This window comes from Bufo gargarizans, chromosome 9 (genome assembly GCF_014858855.1).
Source record: "Bufo gargarizans isolate SCDJY-AF-19 chromosome 9, ASM1485885v1, whole genome shotgun sequence".
NCBI classification, from domain to species: domain Eukaryota; kingdom Metazoa; phylum Chordata; class Amphibia; order Anura; family Bufonidae; genus Bufo; species Bufo gargarizans.
The window spans coordinates 60,872,918-60,891,824 of NC_058088.1; the positions used below are offsets into that span (position 1 = coordinate 60,872,918).

General features: G+C 47.2%; 1 protein-coding gene across 1 annotated transcript; it reads right to left on the reverse strand.

The window, feature by feature from the left end:
• Nucleotides 1–518: 518 nt before the first annotated feature.
• Nucleotides 519–18,889, reverse strand: SNRPA (small nuclear ribonucleoprotein polypeptide A). The gene is made up of 7 exons (XM_044305429.1): nucleotides 18,740–18,889; nucleotides 14,900–14,983; nucleotides 3,455–3,627; nucleotides 3,100–3,282; nucleotides 2,843–3,022; nucleotides 1,099–1,187; nucleotides 519–953 (listed from the first exon to the last, which is right to left on the reverse strand). Exons 2-7 carry the CDS (start codon nucleotides 14,970–14,972, stop codon nucleotides 794–796), a joined length of 858 nt encoding a protein of 285 aa, XP_044161364.1. The 5' UTR covers nucleotides 14,973–14,983; nucleotides 18,740–18,889; the 3' UTR covers nucleotides 519–793.
• Between the last annotated feature and the right edge of the window lie 18 nt (nucleotides 18,890–18,907).

Consider the following 18,907-nt stretch of genomic DNA (forward strand, 5'->3'; position numbering starts at 1 on the left):
AAACTACTATTCCCAGCAGGCTCCATTCATTTCTATGAGATTTCTTCGAAGAGCAGAGCAAGTATGCATGCTGGGAGTTGTAGTTTCACAACAGCTGGAGTGCAGGAGGCTGCCTACCCCTGCCCCACGTCTTGCTTTTGGCATTAAAAAGTTGCACTTTTTAAATGCCAGTGTAACTAGATAGTCGCAGATACCATTTTTACACCGCTCTTGCCATTTTCCATAAAGGGGGCGTGGTGAGGGAGGGGCCAGCAGCCCCGAAACATTTATGACCATTTACGCCTGCGACGAGCTGGATCACAGACTGCCAGTAATTTAGGACTAGGCCTGCGCCTATTCATAAATTAAACACCTACACGACCAGCATAGCACGCTGGTGATCGATCAGGGCCACAGAGTTTTGTACATGGGGTAAGGTAATTAAGTATATACTTTATGGTAATATATTGTGACAATTCATCATGTATTTTACTTTTAAACGTTTTGCACTGCAATAAACTCAACACATGACAGAAGGCTCATAGGAAAACACATTTATTCACAAGCGCCAGGTACCATGTCTGGAATCAGACTCTGGGTGCAATGCTTTCAACAGATGCATGAACATAAAAAAATAGAAAACCATGCCATACTCACCAACATAATACGCTGGATGAGCGCTCGGCACTGAATAATTGCTAGAATTTAAATTAAAAAGAGTCCAATCAGTATCTGCTAAGAACCAACTGCAGAACAAGCCCAGTGGTTTTGCCGAGAGACTGAAGCCTGACAATCCCCTGTACCCAGTGCACCGTTATTTCTTAGCAAATGAAATCTTCATGGAGTTGCTCTGGGTGATCTTGAATCCTTGTAGAGACTCTCGGGCAGCAGCCGCCTGGACTTCATTGTCAAATTCCACAAAGGCTATATCATGACGTCCAGGGACTAGACGGACTTCTTTGAAGCCAGGGAATCTAGATAAAAGACATTTACAAGTTAAGTGCTGCAGAAAACAAGCGACAGGCATCTCAGAGCAGCGTCAGAACCCCTCTGATCAGTCATCTTGTAGTACATGGTGGTAACTCCCAACGACACCAGCAGAGGGCGACAGATACTCACTGGTTGAACAGCATGGACAGCATCAGCTCATTGGTTTCTTCTGGGAGGTTGGTCAAGAACAGAATATGGTTGGGTGGATTTTCAGATAACTGAGAAAGAAGGTATAAGGCAGGTTAGTCCTTGTTGTATTGAGAAAAGCTCCATGATCAGAGGACCACACAAAACAGACAGGGGGAGGGGAGGTGGCGGTATTACAATGTCTTAGCACCATTTGCATATTCCTATTACGCAAAAAAAAAAAGAAAAAAAAAAAAAAAAAAAAAAAGGTTGCTACCACAAATGTTCATTATATAAGCTGCCAATTGTCTTTTATGCTGCATGAAAAATGCAATCAGCCGACAGGGAATTGCTCGTTTGTCAGCTTATCTGTACAGCTGGGGTGCCCATCCATGAAGGGCATGCCGATCAGAGTTAGGGCTCATTCACACAACCATAGTGCGCTGCCACCATCATAGAAAATGCCTATTCTTGGCCACAATTGGTGTGCAGTCCGCATCGTTTGCGGCTCCGTTGAAATGAATGGGTCCACGCCAGTTCCACAAAATTGCACCTGAACACGCTACTCTCTCAAAAAGCATGCGGATTTCCTTGTTGGACCCAATTGTGCACGGGCTTCTTGGTCCTTATACCTGGCTACTAGGTCGGACTGTGTAATCGCTCCTTAACCACTAGCCATCACCACTACACGGGAAAGGTCAGTCTCTCTGTTCTGGCTCAGAAGGTCCCGAAATGGTTTCCCTACCATAGTAATCGATGGTATATATGCAGGATGCGACATCACTTACTAATCAGTTTGGGCCCGACTGCTGGGTCACCTACCGATTATGAAAAGGCAGTCAGCAGATTTGTACCTGTGAAATATTTTAATCTATGCAAATGAGCCTCTAGGAGCAACGGGGGCGTTGCCATTACACCTAGAGGCTCTGCTCTCTGCACTTAAATGGACAGGGCCAGACAGTGAAATGATCATCACACCCGGCCCTGTCAAAGTGCAGAGGGCGCAGCAGTTGCAGACAAAGCGGAGACTCTAGGTGTAATGGCAACGCCCCTGTTGCTCCTAGAGGCTCATTTGCATATATTAAAGCATAATTTTTCTAAGCAACACGGGCACATATGAACATGGGACCAACACAGATGCCTTTAGCTGCCAAGTGCACATGTAACAGGTCAGCCAGTTTCATAGGTACAAATCTGCTGACAGATGCCCTTTAAAATCGATGGGGCAGTTGCAATGTTCTTCACTTGAATGTGGGTCATGTTGTAGTGCCCTGCATAGTGGGAGACCAAAACACCACTATGGAGAAAAGCCAGTCCTTTGCTGTTAAAGGGATATTCCCCATTACATACAATGGGGGCATATCGCTGGGACCCGCACCTGCAACGAGAACGGAGAGAGCTGTGGCTGGAGGACCCCAGATTTCCTGGGGCCCGTCCACCACCAAGTGCTGCTCCCATAGAAGTGAATAGGAGCGCACTGTGCATGCACGGCCCCTGTTCCCATTAATTTCTATGGGGCAGACTGAAATAAATGGACGACCACCAAGCGATATGCCCCCATTGTCTGAGATGGCCAAACCCCTTTAAGCTCCTGAGTGTTGCAGGTCTGACTTTACCAGACAGAATGTTCTGCCATACCACCCCATGATGGAAATACACCTGTAATATGGTAGATTCAGTACCACCACAACTAATGCACATGCCAGTCTTCTTACAGTAATATACAGGCAGGTCTTAGTCTACTAACCTGTTGCATAGGTGCCATTTGTCCAGGCATCATCTGTCCATGAGGCATGCCACCAGGAGGCATCTGTCCTGGAGCAATTCCTGGTGGTGGCATCATGCCAGGATGGTGCATGTATGGATTCTGTCCAGCCATATGCATCATACGGGGAGCCTGGTTCATTCCAGGGATGTTCTGCATTCCCTAAAGAGAAAAGAACATTTGTAAGAAGCTCGAGGACAGAAGCAGCAACAACTTGAGATCAGGAAGATACAACTCACAGGAATTTGCCCTGGTAAGCCTGGCACCATAGGAGCGCCTGGAACAATCTTCTTGGCAGCGGCAGCAGCAGCAGCATCTTGTGCTTTGACTTTCCTCTTCTCCTGCCTCTTTCGGTCTTGATCCACGAAGGTTCCTTTCATTTTGGATATGATGTCAGAGTCACTCTTTGCATACTGGATTCTCTGAAGGAAAAAGGATGAAGTTCCATTGACTCGCTTAATGCAAATTAAAACAAGTCAGTAAAATGTAGCTGGGCTTCAGGTCTAAGTGGCCATAACAGACATGGCCTACGAGTGAGAGTGGGCCAATTGCTGGCAGAAAACATACAACCCTTTTAATAAACGTAATACCAACCATTGGCTTATCATAAAAGGGGAATCCTTGCATTGACCGCAGGGCATTTGTTGCACTGTTAACTTCCTTAAAGATGACAAACGCCTGTCCTCTCATCTTCAGACTGCGAGACACCAAGATGTCAAGGATCTGACCAAACTGGGAGAAGATGGCATACAGAGACTTCTTCAGCTCTACAGGAAAGATTAAAGAATTGTAAGGTTAGACTAAGCAGCAAAAAGTGTCATGAAGCTTATAATCCATAATTCAACTGGGAACCTGTATATAAGTGACTCCCTGACTCCCATCAATGTCCGAGAGGAGACAACCCCTTTAATGATAGAATATCAGTAATTAGTCTTACCGGTAATTGTATTTCCAGGAGTCCAACATGACAGCACATGGGAGGATGTCCATCCCCATCTCTGTAGGGACTGGAAGTGAGACATTTAAATGTCCCCACCCCCGATATCCAGTGTTTTCTAAATTACTACACCAGATAGATGCAACTCATTTTTATTGATTTTTTGTCACACCCCATACAATGTTAACTTCAGACTGAGTAACAATAATAAAGGGAGGGTAATAGGAGTGCTGTCATGTTGGACTCCTGGAAAAACAAGTTACCGGTAAGACCAATTACTGACTTCCAGGACGTCCATGACAGCACATGGGAGAATTACCAAGTTAATTTCTCAGGGAGGGACCACAGCTTGAAGGACCTGCCGACCAAAGGTCAGTAGGTCCAACCTGTAGTGTCTGCAAAAGGTGTTCTAAAACTAGATCAAGTTGCTGCCTGGAAAATTTGGTCTACTGTAGCGCATGCTCTCTGCCCAGGAGATGGCTACCGCCCTGGTAGAATGAGCCCTAATAGAAACTGGACAGGGCTTGTTTTGAAGACGATAGGACTCCTGAATGGTCTGTGTGATCCATCTGGTTAATGTCCTTTTGGTGATTTTCTCCCCTTTACATGTTTCGCCAAACTGGACAAAAAGGTTTGAGTCTTTCCTTTCCGATTCGGTCTCCTGTAAATATCCTAGGACGTCTAAGCAGTGAAAACACGCCTCTTGTGGGTTTCTAGGAGAAGCACAAAGAGGGCAGGATTATTTCTTGTTCTCTGTGAAAAGAGGTTACCACCTTGGGCAGAAAGCCTGGATCCAATTTTAGAATTAATCTGTCTTCCAAGATTCTTAAATAAGGTTCTTTTATAGATAGGGCCTGCATCACCAGTGAAAGATCCCAGGGTGGAACGGTTTGTCTCAAGGTGGGTCTTAATCTGCTTATAGCTTTTTATAAATCTCTTAATCCACCGATGTTTAGCTAAAGGATAGTCCCCCAAAAAAAAAAAAAAAAAAAAAAAAAAAAAGATAAAGCAGAAATCTGCACTTTCAATGTACTAGGTCTTAGTCCTAGATCAAATCCTTCTGTAAAAAAATATCCAATTTGTGCTACAGTAAGGTAAGTACAATCTGGGTGTACTACTGATAACCAGGTAGCCATTTTTTTTGTATATTGCCAATGTTATCAGCTTACGGCTCTTCTGTAGGGTGGAAATAACAGTGTCAGATAAACCCTGCCTTTTTAACATCTGCTGCTCAGGATCCAAGCTTTGAGGTTCAACTTCTTCAGGTCTGGATGAAGTAGAGGTCTCTGGGACAGTAGGTTCGGTATCAACGGTAGAGATATTGGCTCTTCTAGTGCCATCTTTTTTAGAAGTGAATACCAACAACTTTTTGGCCAAGCTGGTCCTATGAACATGAGAGAAGCGGAATCGGTGAAAGGACATACGCAGGGTTCATATTCCATCTCTGCGAAATAGCATCCACTTCTAGGGGGTCTAGAGAAATAATTGAGTATTTTCCCTGGAGGCGAAGAGATCGACCTGAGTCGATCCCCATTTGTGGAAAAGTTCCTGAAACACCTCCTGGATAGAATTTTTTCATGTTTAGGAAATCTGCCGTAATGTTCTCCACCCCTCTTAAATTTAAGGCCGTAATTGACAGAACATGGTTTTGGGTCCAGAGGAAAATTTGATCCGCAATCCTCTGAAGTTTCGGGTGCCGAGTTCCCCCTTGGTGTCTGAGGCAGCAGACTGTGGTCATATTGTCTAATAAGATTTTTAAACGTTTTCCCCTCAGACTCTGGCTTGCGATCTTTAAGGTTTTCAGAACGGCCGCCAGCTCTCTTGCATTTGAAGATCTTTAACCTCTCCATTGCCAACCAATATCCCTGAAAAAACGGGTTCTCTACTTGGGCGCCCCAGCCCTTCAGGCTGGCATCAGTAGTTACTACCGTGAATGGACTTTTGTTCCAGAATACTCCTTTTTGAAGATTAACTGGGTCTATCCACCAGTCTAGAGTATTTTTTATTCTGGTTGGTATTAAAACGTTCCTGACCAAGGTATTCTGGTTTGTTACAGCTGGAGAGGATCAGGTTTTGCAGAGGTCTGGAATGAATTTGAGCCCAAGGAACCATGTGGATACAAGAAGTCATTATGCCCAACACATGCATTGCTTCCCAAAGTCTTCTTTTATGGAAGGAAGATATTTCTTTTATAAAACCTTTGCGTTTGGGTGTTGGAAGGAAGGAGACTTGTCTTCTTGAATCCAGGAGTGTTTGCAAAAATACTTTCCTGTAATCCATCTGGAGATCTGACTTTTAGGTTGTAAAATAGATTCAGAGTTGTCTGAAGATGCATTTTCAGGAGTTCCTGTGATTCTGCTGTCAAAAGAAAATAGTCTAGATATGGTACAAATATATCCTGCCGTCTCAGATAGTAGTAGAGATCATGGCCCATCTTAGTAAATACGCGAGGGGCAGATGAAATCCCAAAGGGTAGACACTGAAACTAACACACTAACACGTCTATTTTTATTGCAAACCTGAGATATTGATGGTGGTCCAGATGTATGGGAACATGGTAATACCCATCCGTAAGGTCGATTGTGCACATTAATGCCCCTAATGTGATGAGAGGGGTTGCTGTCTGGACTGATTCCATCTTGAATTTGTAATAACTGATCCACTTGTTTAGGAACTTCAGGTTTATGATAGTCCGGAATGAGCCATCTGTTTTTTTTTTTTACCAGAAACTGTTTTGAGTAGTGGCCTCTAAGTTGTTGAGACTTTGGAACCGGTATTACGGCCTTCATGTTGCATAATTTCTGTATGTCCTGCACCATATGACATTTCAAGGAGGTTGTTAGACAGAACTTCTAAAAGGGAGGAAGGGATCTCAATTCTATTTTGTAGCCCTTTTGGATCGTCTGGAGTATCCAAGGGTTCTGTGTAATCCGAGTCCATTTGTGACTGAAGAACCACAGCCTTCCACCTACTGGTCTGGCGTCATTGTTTTCCAGTATTGCTGGTGGTATTCGGATTGAGTAAGAAACCCCTGCCTTTCCCACCTTTAGGCTGGGTTCACACCTGAGCGTTTTACAGCGCGTTCCTACGCGCTGTAAAACGCTCAGCAAGGAGAAACCAATGATTCCCTATGGGAATGGTTCACACCTGGGCGTTTTACAGCGCGTACGATCGCGCTGTAAAACGCCCGACGCTCAAAAAAGTACATGAGCGACTTTGGGGCGTTTTGACGCGCGTTTGTGGCCATAGGACACTGTAGTCAATCACACAAACGCGCGTTTACTATTACCAAAAACGTGCATAAAAATGCGCGACAAAAACGCGCGTAAAACGCGCGTTTGCGCAACGCTCAGGTGTGAACCCAGCCTAAGGGTAGCTCCACCAACCGGTCTTACCCTTCCCTGATCCAGAAAATGTTGTGTCTGTCTGGTTCTCCGAAAGGACTGGGTTTTCTTAGGCTTTTCTCCTGGGAACCCTTTTTTCCTCTCGGCCGCTTCCTCTAGAATTGTGTCCAACACCGGCCCGAAAACATAAGAACCCGAAAAGGGAATGGAGCATAACTTGTTTTTATTGGCCAAGTCACCAGACCAGTTTTTTTTTAGCTATAAAGCTCTTCTGGAAGTATTGGCTAGTGTGCCATTTTTTTCAGCAAAACGGACAGACGCGGTTAAAGCATCTGCCAAGAAGGCTGTAGCCATTTTTAAGAGGGAAACAGAATTTAAAATATCTTATCTGGATGTTTTAAGTTTAAGGTGGTTCTCCAACAGATTCAACCAGAGCCCCATCGCTCTGGATACAGACGTCACCGCAATATCGGTATTAAAGCCGACGAGGATTCCCAGGCTGTTTTATGTTTTCCTATCCATAGGATCCTTCAAATGTGAAGAGTCCTTAAAGGGAATAGATGTTTTTCTTGCCACTTCTGGCACCTGCACATCTATTTTGGGATGTCGTCCCACAATTTCGTATCTACTGGATTAAACACTAGACGATTTTTGAAATCTTGGGATATTTAACTTTCTCTCTGTCTCCTCCCATTCCTCTAAAATTATTTCTTTTAAATAACAGGAGAATTAACAGGAAGTCATTTTCTTTTTCTGGCTCTGAAGCCGCCAAACATCTCATCCTGTATGGATCTAGATGGCTGCACGTCCTCTACTTCCATAGTCTCCCTTACTGCACAAAGTAAGGCGTGTACTTGTTTGTATCGTCTGAAGTAACTAGGGGCGGACATGTGTCATCTTCTATCTCGCCTTGAAAATAAAATAGACTTTCCATCTGTTCCCCTGAATCGGATTCTACATGCATTCACATTCTTTTTGGAGCAGGAGAGGTGATTGGAGGAAGAGGCTTGCACCTCTTCCCAAATTATTCCTTTAGTAGTCTGGCCATACAGTCAGAACATAGTTGTTTTTGTATGCCTTCTGCAATTTCTTCCCACAGGTTTCACACTTCTTCGATCTTTTCCTAGGTTCAGGCAGGTATTTTAGACCTGCCTCTTCCCCCCCCCAAATATGTCACATTTTTTAGTTAAAAACGCAACAACCGTGTAACCAAAGTATGAAGGGGAAGGTAACACTTACATGCCCCTGGGCAAAGGTGTCAGAGACTGGTTCAGTCTTGGACAACATCAGGGCCTCCATAGTAGGAATCACAGACCTAACCTGGATTGGTTTCTCTGCTTTTATGGGGCTTACCTTACATGCCCTCCCTCTACAGCAGCTTCTTTGTTTTCAGGGTAGTCAACCCCATATGCGCATCTGCCGGGTCTCAAGTGTACCAGCAGGGAGTCGCCATCTTGGATCCACTGACGCCAGAAGTGACGTCAGACGCTCCATCACGTGTGCCGCCTGGTTGAAGGAGGAAGCGTTCTGCCGAGCCATGAGCCCCGAGGAAGCGGCATCCACATCTCATCCACCGCGGCCCAACAGGCGAGATGAGAGATGCTAGAGAACCCCCAGAGGGGTAGCTAGGAGGGCTATTGATCTGAGCTGTGAGGGGAAACCAGGGATCCCCGGCCAGCGCTAGCCCCAAAAAGGTCCCCCCGGAGGGGTAGTTTCCCCATCTTCTTTCTTTGTCCCCCTTCTATCAGAGCTCACTCACTATCCCTGTAGGGACAGGAAGACACTGGAGATTGAGGGTGGGGGAACTTTTAAACGTCTCTCACTTCCTGTCCCTACAGAGATGGGGATGGACATCCTCATGTGCTGTCATGGGGGACGTCCTGGAAAAAGCCGGAATTAGACTTACCGGTAATTCAATTTCCACGAGATCACCACGACGGCTACAAGGAGATTGACCCCTGACCTCTGTAGGGGCAGGAACAGAGAGAGGGTTTAAATCCCCCCCTCCCACCACCAACACCAGTGTGTCCAAAATTACAGAGACAGAAAAAAAGTGGTGAGAACAAAAACATACTAAACCGAGGGTATTACTTCATAACCTCCCAGGTAAGGTTTAAGGAAGGGTAGGGAATATATGTGCCGTCGTGGTGATCTCGTGGAAATTGAATTACCGGTAAGTCTAATTCCGGCTTTCCACTTCATCACCACGACGGCTACAAGGAGATATAAAAAATTATAGCTTAGGGGGGGGACGACCGCCTGAAGGACTTTCCGTCCAAAAGACAAGTCTGAGCTGGATAGGTCTAACCTATAGTGTTTTGTAAAGGTGTGGATGTTAGACCACGTAGCGGCTTTACAAATGTCTTCAAGGGAAGCTCCGGCCCGTTCTGCCTGGGAGGAGGACATGGCCCGGGTAGAGTGAGCTCTCAAATTTGAGGGGCAAGACAGGTCTTGGGACCCGTAAGAAATGGAAATGGAGTCTTTTATCCACCGTGCTAGAGAGGATCTGGAGGCTTTCAGACCCTTATTCTTGCCCGAGAAGAGGACAAACAGGTTATTAGATCTACGGAAACCCTTTGACACTTCAAGATACCGTAAGACAGAGCGTCTTACGTCTAGAGAGTGGAAGTCCGATTCCCTATCGTTAGAGGGATTATTGCAAAAGGAGGGTAAGACTATCTCCTGGTTTCGGTGGAAATCCGATACAACTTTAGGCAGGAACCCCGGATCCAATTTAAGAATAATCCTATCATCGGTGATACGGAGATAGGGTTCCTGTATCGATAATGCTTGGATCTCGCCTATCCTTCTTGCGGACGTGATGGCCACCAAGAAAGCGGTTTTAAATGATAGATGTTTGATGGAACAATCAGATAGGGGTTCGAATGGAGCGCGAGTTAGGCCGGTGAGTACCACGTTAAGGTCCCAGTTGGGGATCCTAGATTTTAGAGAGGGACGTAGACAGGAGGCAGCTTTCATGAATCTCCTGATCCAGTGATGACTGGCTATATCGCGATCAAAGAAGCAGGCTAGTGCCGAGACCTGTACCTTTAGGGTAGAGGGTCTGAGACCTAGTTCAAGTCCCTGCTGGAGGAAGTCCAAGATCTTCAAGAAATTGGGCGGCTCTAAGTTTGGGGCTGGGTTCCCCATCCATGTACAGAATCTCTTCCAAATTTTTAGATAGATTGAGAAGGTAACCTTCTTCCTACTAGCTTTAAGGGTAGTTATCACTTGGTCCGAGAGCCCCTGTGACCTCAACTTCTGGACCTCAGGATCCAAGCTGACAATTTGAGGAAGCTTGGGTCTGGATGTAGTATTGGGCCTTGGTGAAGCAGGTCCCTCCTGGCAGGAAGAGGCCATGGGTCCTCTACTGACAGATTCCTTAGAGCAGGAAACCAGCTCCTCTTCGGCCAATAGGGAGCTATCAGGATTAGTGTCGTATCTTCTAGGTAGAGTTTCTGGATTACTCTGGGAAGTAGAGGCAATGGTGGGAACGCATAACTGAGATCCCAGTCCCAACGAATTGTGAGCGCATCCAACGCCCAGGGATTGTCCCGTGGGTTTAATGAACAGAACGTCGGTACCTTTGCGTTTCTTTTGGATGCGAATAGATCCACCTGTGGAGTGCCCCATCTTCCTGCCAGCAGCTGGAACACTTCTGGATTCAAGGACCACTCTGTCTGGTCTATCGACTGGCGACTGAGATAGTCCGCTTCTACGTTCAGTATCCCTTTTAAGTGGATTGCGGAGATGGAATTCACGTGGGATTCTGCCCAGTTGAAGATCTTCTTTGTAATAGACATCAGTTTCTCCGATCTCGTGCCTCCCTGGTGAGATAGGTACGCCACCGTCGTCGTGTTGTCTGAGAGAATCTTTACATGTTGACCCCTCAGAAGTATCTCTGCGGTTTTCAGGGCTTTCCAGACCGCTTCTAGTTCCCTGAAATTGGAGGACTGAGAGCGGATAGTTGGGGTCCAGGAACCTTGAAACCAACGGTCTCCCACTGTCGCTCCCCATCCTTTCTCGCTTGCGTCTGTAAGCACCTGAATGTAGGGGGATTTTCTCCCAAACGACCCCCAAGGACAGATTGCTTGTGTTCTTCCACCAATCTAGGGAGGTTTTTACTGCCGGAGGGATCATGACCTTCTGATCCAAGGAGGCCTGCTGTCTGTTCCAAGCTCTCAGGATCCACGACTGGAGGGATCTGAAGTGGGACTGGCTCCATGGGACGGATGTGATGCAGGACGAGAGGAGACCCAGGAGACTCATAGCTTCTCTTATAGGACAGGACCTCCTGTGCTGGAATCGTCGGACCTTTAATTGAAGGTTTCTGACCTTGTCTGGCGGAAGGAAGGTACGTTGTGTTTGAGAATCCAGGATAACGCCCAGGAACTGGATAGTGCTGGAGGGCACTAGGTTTGATTTCTTCAAGTTCACCAACCAACCCAGATCCTGGACGAGGGACAGAAAGGACTGCAGGTCTGTTCTGAGTTCTTCCTCTGAGTTGCCCACTAGGAGGAAATCGTCCAGGTACGGTATGATCACCAGTCCCTTGTGTCTCAAGAAGGCCATCATCTCCACTACCAGCTTTGTAAACACTCTGGGTGCAGATGATATCCCAAAGGGAAGGGCCGTAAACTGGTAGTGACGGATTACCCTCTTGTGGTCCTGGATGGCGAACCTCAAGAACCTTTGTGACTCTGGATGAATTGGGACGTGATAGTATGCGTCCTGGAGGTCTACTGAGCACATCAGGGCATTCCTTTTTATCAATGGAATCAGGGATTTCAGGGATTCCATCCTGAACTTCCGATAGATGACAAATTTGTTCAGGGCTTTCAGATTTATGATCGTACGGAACGAGCCTTCTTTTTTCTCTACCAAAAACAGGTTTGAGTAGAAACCTTGTTTTTGCTGTGTTGGCGGGACCTGTATTATTACGTCCGTTGCCAGAAGGCTTTGGATTCCTTCCAATATCTTTCCGCGTACTTTGGGGGAATGTAGGTTGGTAACAATGAAGCGGTTTGGGGGAGATGAAGAGAGTTCGATCCGGTACCCGGATCTTATGATGTCCCGGACCCAAGGGTTCGGAGTAATGAACTCCCAAGGAGTCAGGAAGTTCTTCAATCTCCCCCCCACTCTGACGTCATTGTTTATCCGAGGGTTTACTCTGGGAGGAGGAGGGGGTATTCCTACCCCTGCCCCCTTTAGGGTAACTCCAGCGTCCTGACTTCCCTTTACCCTTAAAGGGATTGCTCTGGCTAGTGGGGGCCCGAAAGGGATATTTCCTTTTGTAGGGTCTCTCTTCTGGGAATCCCTTTTTCTTGTCCGCCGCTTTCTCCAGGATACGGTCTAGGACGGGCCCAAAGACGTATTCCCCTGAGAACGGGATGGAGCAAAGCTTCATCTTTGATGTGTTGTCGCCCGACCAGCTTTTCATCCATAGGGCGCGACGGGCCGCATTAGAGAGTCCCGCGTCCTTTGCGGCGAATCTGACCGATTCCGCTGAGGTGTCAGCCATAAATGCTGTGGCGGATTTTAACAGGGGGAGGGATCTCAAGATCTCATCCCTAGGAGTATTATCTGTGATACGAGATTCCAGTTCCTCTAGCCACAGTTTCATGGATCTTGCCCCTGAGGTAGCAGCGATGTTTGTTTTTAAGACAAGCATCGCTGCTTCCCAATATTTTTTTAAGAGGCTATCTGCTTTCCTGTCCATGGGATCACGCAGTTGAGAGGTGTCTTCAAAGGGCAAGGCAGTCTTTTTATTGACCTTTGCGACCTGAATATCAATTTTTGGTGTTTCGCTGAAGATTTTAACTTCGTCCGTGTCAAACAACAGCCGGTTTCTAAAGGACCTGGATACCCCCAACCTTTTTTCTGGGTTGGACCACTCGTCCAGCACCATATCCCGTATGTTCTCATTGATTGGGAATACCCGGGTTTTTTTAACCCTGAGCCTCCCAAACATCTCATCCTGGACTGAGTGTGCTTTAGGGGTTTCTTCGACCCCCATAGTGGCCCGGACTGCCCTTAATAGGTCAGGCATCTCGTCCAAGGAGAAGCAGAATCTTTGTTCTGATTCTGGAGTCTCAAGATCAGAGAAGACCACCTCGTCCTCCCGTGTTCTGGAGGACGAGGCCTCCTCCTCTATAATCTCTGGATCAGATAGTGAAGGGGATGGGCCCCTATGTCTTTTTGAAGGGGGTTCATCCCTGGGTAAAGGTATCTGAGATAAGGAGGTTTTGACTTCCTCATGGATCATGGACCTTAGATCTTTAAGGAAAGAAGGCTGTTCCTCGGCAATCACATTAGATATGCAGTCCTTACAGAGTTTTTTACGATAGTCGTCCGGTAGCCGTTTGAGGCAGGACACACATTTGGACTGTTTTTTGATCTTTCTCTGAGCCTCCTTAGTGACCTGGGGAGAACAACCCTAATTAGCTATGGTAAGTACACATGCTAACAGCAGGATATAGCCCCAAGCCAGAGATGTGGAGGAGGAGGAACAAGTAACCTGGTACAGTGTAAAGACAAGTACAGGGTAAGGAAAAAAGCGCTTCCCCACAGGGGACTTACTACAGGCGGCACAGAAGGGTCTCCAGGGGAGCGGGGTTCAGCCGACATGACTGCACACTGGCTCCGGTACACTGACAATCGGCGCTGCTGCGCGCGAAAATTTGAACTCGGAGACGCCTCTGAATGACGTCACTTCCTTTCGGCACCCGGAAGTGACGACGGCCGTTATCCTGAAGCGCTTAGGCGCGCACCCGGCGATAGCCAAACAGGCCCGGCGGGAGATCGCGACCGGGAGCAGGCTCACATATAATAATGGAGCGAGGCCTCCCTCCTTCGCCCCTGCCCAGCGTTAGTACGGAGACCGCAGGAGGGCAGGGGGAACACCCGGTAGGTGTCAGGAAGTTCTGCTACATCTTCATCTCCCCGCAGGGAGACTCTCTCTGCCCCTGTCCTCTGTAGGGACAGGAAACACTGGTGTTGGTGGTGGGAGGGGGGGATTTAAACCCTCTCTCTGTTCCTGCCCCTACAGAGGTCAGGGGTCAATCTCCTTGTAGCCGTCGTGGTGATGAAGTGGAAACATTTTTTTTTAAAGTTCTGCAGCTTCCTAATATACTTTGAGGGTGAATTAAACTAGCAACAAATTCAGTTCCGTTTTTTTGTCCAAAGGTCTGTAGACATTTACATGCACTGACACATTGTAACAAAGTATCTGTACAGTAGAAACATTACTTGTAACAGGAAGGTGTCAAGATGCATTTACACGGTCGGAATATCGGGCAGATTATTGGGAACGAACATTCCAGCAGAAGCTCGTTCCCGACAATCTGCCTGTGTAAATGTGCCGCTAATCACCCAATGAACCAGCAAAACACTGGTTCATCGGGTGATCCTGTCGTTCATGCAGGCACCACCGATCATAGTTTCTGGGCAGCAGATTGTGCGGTCTAAACAGCGATCTGCTGCCGAGAAACAACTAAGCTGTATGAGAACAAGCTATCGCAATATCCATATCTGTCCTCATACTGTGGAGGAGATCGCTGCATGTAAATGCACATCTCCTTCACTGAGCGAGCAGCCGACTGTCAGGAAGGAACGCTTCCCTCCAAACAATCGTCTGTAACATCGTGCAGTGTAAACCCGCCTTTAGACTGGATGTCTGTAGCAGGTAGTGCTGATTTGTAAGGGTCGGCAGTCAGAAAGTGACACTTGCTGGGCATTGCTACTCTCAGAGACACTCACCATCCTTCTTTATCTTCTCGTTGAGGTTGTTGATGTAGATAGTGTTGTTGGGTCTGGTCTCCTGGACGGCCATGGCACAAGAGGCTAAATGACAAAACATGAAGTCAAACATGAGGCGCTACTAGAGACTTTCCGACTTAAAACAAGTGACCTTAATGAACAAGGGTCATCGAAGTACTGATCATGGGTGTCTTATCTGACCTCATACTAACCCCATGTCAGATAAGACACCCAAATCCTCAGACTCCCAAAAAAAGCCCCCCCCCCCCCCCAGTGCTCACATCAGATACCATAAATCAGACAGTCCATGCTCACATCTCCCCTATGTCAAATCACCCCCCCCCCCCCCCAATGATCTCAGAATGGGGGGTGGGGCGGTCATCTGAGCATGTACACGTCAGGTCACTGGAGAGCACCCCTGTCCTACAGAGCAGCACAGGGGCACGGATTAGTAGACGCAAGATTTTATTTTTTTATCCGTTTTTTTATTGAAGTACTGATCATGGGGGTCTTAACTGACATGGGGGGTAGTATGAACTAGGGATCGACTGATTATCGGTTTTACCGATGTTATCGGCCGATATTCAGGATTTTGAAAGTTATCGGCATCTATTTTGCCGATATTCCGTCAGCGCGATCCTGTTCCCTCAGCAGCACAGGGGAGAAGGATGCAGTGTCTCCCTCCCCACTGCGCTGCTGCCACCAATGAGGGGGGGAGGGGCTGCAGAATCACATAGCCGGCTCCTGACCTATGAGCGGTAGCTGCGATCAGCGGCAGTTAACCCCTCAGGTGCGGCACCTGAGGGGTTAACTGCCGCTGATCGCAGCTACCGCTCATAGAGGTCAGGAGCCGGCTATGCGATTCTGCTGCTGGCACCTGCCTCCTGTATTAGGTGTTAAAGACAAACTTATATGGGTCCGGACTTTAAGAGAAGGTTACACAGAGCTGCTCCATTCGCCCCATTACTGTCTCCTGCTCCATATGCTAAATACTATAGGAGAAATGGGGAGGAGACATCAGCTTCTCTAGTGGGCGTTCCTTCTCCCTGGCTGTAGCGCTGTACAATCGCAGCGCAAGGAGAAGGAACGCCCAGGAGAGAAGCTGGTGTCTCCTCCCCATTGCTCCGATAGTAATTAGCAAATGGAGCAGGAGACAGTAATGGGGCAGAGCGGACGAACGGAGCGGCGCCCAGGAATAATAGTAAGTACAGGGACATCTCTGGGCGCCGCTCTGTGTAGCCTTCTCTTAAAGTCCGGACCCATCAAAGGTCCCATCATTGGTGGCGACTGCTTCCTTCTCCCCTGTGCTGCTGAGAGAACATGAGCGCGCCGCGCCGACAGCAGCGCGCTCATGTTCTGGGATACTAGACTGCGCATGGAAATACGACAAAAGTATCGATTGGGTATCGAAATTTCGATACCCGCAACAACCCTAATATGAAGATGAACACAGAACATTTCTACCGGAGTGGGAGGATTTGTATTTTTTCATTGAGGGGAAATGTTCACTCTTGCATCCCATCAACTGGAACAAACATACAATGAAGGGGAATTTGTGAAAAGTTGTCCCTAGTGACGCCATTGCAATCTTATCTCCAGAAGATGAACATTTGAAACTAATGGTATCGGACCTCCAACTGTCACCACATACAGTCGAACACCATATCGGACATTAACAGTGCAGTTAAACACATTTGAAAATTAAAGAAGGAAGTACGACTGGTTTTGGGTAAAGTACTATTTCAAGCCAGACTTCTTATACTTAGGAAATGGATAAAAGAAGAGCCGCCTACAGTGAGACAGTGGCGTGTAGCAGTAGAAAATCGTATTAAAATCCAACGGGTTTCTGGGTGCTATACTAAAAATTCAGCGGGATTTGATGAGATTTGGAACAAATGGCCATACTAGGTGGAGCGCTCCAATTTTTATTTTTTTTTGCCTCCTCTCTCCCCTGGGGTGGTAGGTGGGTGCTGAGGGATAACCTAAAACATTTGTTGTAGTAGCAATATAGAATATGTTGCATTATGTTATGGATGTGATGAAAGATTATATGTTTTAAAAAATAAAAGAATAAAGTAAAAAAAAAAACAAAAAAAAAACAGCTGTACTGACAGGATTTCGGTACGGCCCTGGATGAGTCTACTGATACACAAGACAAGCCTCAGCTGGCAATTTTTGTACGGTCTGCATCAGACGACTGTACAATAAAAGAGCTGCTTGATATTGTCCCATTAGACAGAACTTGTGACATCGATATGAAAGACCCCGATGACTGGAGTTGAAAAGGCAAATTTGCCAATATCCAAGCTCACAGATGGGGCGCCGCTATGATGGGATCTGTGGATGGCCTTGTCTGGCTATGGAAATGTGATGACTGATTTCCAGAATTTTGGACGTTTCATAGCATCAGGAGCAGCTGGTGTCTAAAAAGCTAAATTCAGACCACGTCATGGCGCCGTTCTGGAAATTGACAATTTTATTCGCACTCATGCGCTTAATCACGGACAGTTCAGAAATCTGATTGCAAGCCTCGATGAGAACCTGCCCAGTGATTTGTCACTTCACTGTTCTGTAAGGCGGCTTTCACACTGGCGTTTTGGCTTTCCGTTTGCGAGATCCGTTCAGGGCTCTCACAAGCGGTCCAAAACTGATCAGTTTTGCCCTAATGCATTCTGAATGGAAAAGGATCCGCTCAAAATACACCAGTTTGCATCCGTTCAGTCTCCATTACGCTCTGGAGGCCGACACCAAAACACTGCCTGCAGCATTTTTCTGTCCGTTCTGGGATGCGGAGCGAGGCGGATCCGTCCTGACACACAATGTAAGTCAATGGGGACGGATCAGTTTTCTCTGACAATAGAAAACGGATCCGGTTGTATTATGTCTTCTATGGCCATGACGGATCTGTTTTCTATTGTCAGAGAAAACAGATCCGTCCCCATTGACTTACATTGTGTGTCAGAATGGACCCGTCTCGCTGCGCATCCCAGGACGGACAGAAAAAATGCGTTCAAGACAGATGCATGCGGTTGTATTATTGTAAAGGAAGCGTTTTTGCAGATCCATGACAGATCCGCAAAAAACGCTAGTGTGAAAGTAGCCAAAGGCGGTTTAAATACACTTTTAAATGTTTGAAAGCTGAGTTGCAGTAATCCTGTCGTGTGCTCACATATTTGTGTAAGTGTGCAGCTTGCAGTCTGTAAGGTGGGCCACCCCTGATCAGTTTCCCTCTGGCCCAGTGACTTCACAACTAGTATCACTGACCTGGGCGCGGCTAGGCTCCATGCCTGGAGCCACACAGGCTTCTCAAACAGCCGATCAGCGGTGGTCCCGGGTGTGGGACCCTCGCCTGATGATCTATCCAGAGGCCGGAGCATCCGTTAAAAAGAACTGCAAAACCCCTTTAACTCTCTACATGATAAATCCCATTTGTTAAAGGGAGAGAACCTTAAGCCACCTGACAACCCCCCTTCCAGTCCTGTTCCTACACGGCTTGTGGTGCGATTACTACACTTCACAGAATGCAAGTCGCCAAGCACTGGGCAGTCACAAGCCAACATGAAATGCTTGATGCCTGCAGAACTGTGAATGCAGCTCTGGAGTATACAACAGTCTGTACTGCATTATATCGGTTAGTGATAGATATATGGACACCAGCGATTATGATTATAAACACCTCATAAATATAGGATTATATGGGTGCGCTCCATCCGCTCAGGCCGGGGGGAGGGGTGTCTGCCGCCTCATAAGGACTTGCACGACCCCATAATGGAGGCATGAGGCCGTCCGCACGCTCACACTGCCTCCCGATAAGCCTACTAAATGTCGGCCACACCTTACCTATACACAAACGACTCCGGAAGGCTCGGGTCCCGCGACTGCAAGCTCCACGCGCTGACCTACAACGAAAACGCCGCGAAAAACCCGCACAATGAAGCCAGGCCGCAGAGCAGGCCTTAACTACTATAGCACCCAGCAACGTAGCCGCGCCCACAGCGTTACGTCAGA